The sequence below is a fragment of the Myotis brandtii genome, unplaced genomic scaffold (assembly GCF_000412655.1).
Source record: "Myotis brandtii unplaced genomic scaffold, ASM41265v1 scaffold959, whole genome shotgun sequence".
In the NCBI taxonomy this organism is placed as follows: domain Eukaryota; kingdom Metazoa; phylum Chordata; class Mammalia; order Chiroptera; family Vespertilionidae; genus Myotis; species Myotis brandtii.
Window position 1 is genome coordinate 113,853 of NW_005371966.1, and position 1,443 is coordinate 115,295.

Below are 1,443 nucleotides of genomic sequence, written 5' to 3' on the forward strand. Positions count from 1 at the left end.
ATAAGGCTAAGCCTAATTATGCTAAGAGGACTGTGCCCTCTAAGCTGGCAATTGTTTATGACTTTGCCCACAGGTCAGTCCGAGGCTTAACCCTATATCAGCTGCCCACACCCTTCGTCTGGCCATTCGCTGGGGGCTTCTCGAGCACTTCCTTGGGTTCGGAAAAGGCAGGGGCAGGGGCAGGTGTGCGGCCATGGGGAGTGCCCTGGCTTCGTATACCAGTTTGTTCCTGTGACCCTTAGTGGGGTGTGTCCCTGGCCTGATCCCTACTTTAAGTGTCCTCATTCGGAGAATAGGGGGTGGTGGGGGAGGGAAGCCCAGTGGTGCCTGATGCTCCGTGTTCCGTGGGATCTGTGCCCCCAGATGTCAACGATCTTCTGAAGTTTATTCGGCCACTGCATGAAGGCACCCTGGTGTTTGTGGCATCTTACGACGACCCCGCCACCAAGTAAGTGCTTGCCCGGGCCAGCCTCAGCCTTGCCCTCCTATGGCGACCACTCACACCTTCTCCTTCTGTGCGGCAGGATGAACGAAGAGACCAGGAAGCTTTTCAGCGATTTGGGCAGCAAGAATGTCAAGGACCTAGCCTTCCGGGACAGCTGGGTGTTTGTGGGGGCCAAGGGTGTGCAGAACAAGAGCCCCTTTGAGCAGGTATGGGGCGGTGGGGGAGGCTGGCAACTCCACTTCCCAGACCAGGGCAGCTGGCCCGGGCTTTCTGCCCGCATCTCATGAGGTTCCCTTCTGTTCGTGCTGTAGCCTTCCCTAAATCCTGCCCCTACACCCCACCCAAGGCAGTCCTGGCCCCCTCCCGGTCTGTCCTGTATGGATTTTACCCTAAAGGGTCTTTATTTTTATTTTTTCAAGTATTAATTTCTTGAAATTTTTTATTTATTTTTATTTATTTCCAAGAGGAAGGGAGAGGGAGAGAGAGATAGAACCATCAATGATGAGAGAGAATCACTGATCAGCTGCCTCCTGCATGCCCCCCACCTGGGACCGAGCCGGCAACCTGGGCATGTGCCCTGACCAGTAATTGCACCATGACCTCCTGGTTCATAGGTCGATGCTCAACCACTGAGCCCGCCGGCCAGGCCCTAAAGAGTCTCCGAGTGTTGCACACTGGCAACACTCACAAGTAAGAAACTCGCCTCCTAAACATCTTCAAGATGCTTGGTCCTCTCATCCTCCCGAAACCCAATACCCAGATTCACGCTGCATGCCCTTCTGCACCAGCCTGGCTGCTGTCTGGCTCATGGCTCCTCTGGGGTCATCCGTGTCAGGCTCCATGCAAGGGGCTGGGAAGCCCCAGGTGACATCCTCATTGTTGGGAGGCTCCCCGTTCTGTGAAAGCCATGGTGTCCCCAAGCCCTGCTCCCCACAGCAGGACTAAAGAAATAGCCTCCACTGATTTCTGGAAGCTTCTGGTTACCAAAAGAGCAGCTT

General features: G+C 55.0%; 1 protein-coding gene across 4 annotated transcripts in view; it reads left to right on the top strand.

The window, feature by feature from the left end:
* The window catches only part of FAM3A (family with sequence similarity 3, member A), a 9,241-nt gene that overhangs the window by 6,689 nt on the left and 1,109 nt on the right, over window positions 1-1,443 (top strand). For all 4 annotated transcript variants that reach the window (XM_014533272.1, XM_005886101.2, XM_005886100.2 and 1 more), the window contains 2 exons: window positions 364-448; window positions 525-651. In XM_014533272.1, coding sequence (XP_014388758.1) covers window positions 364-448; window positions 525-651 — 212 coding nt within the window. The remainder of the gene's footprint in view (window positions 1-363; window positions 449-524; window positions 652-1,443) is intronic.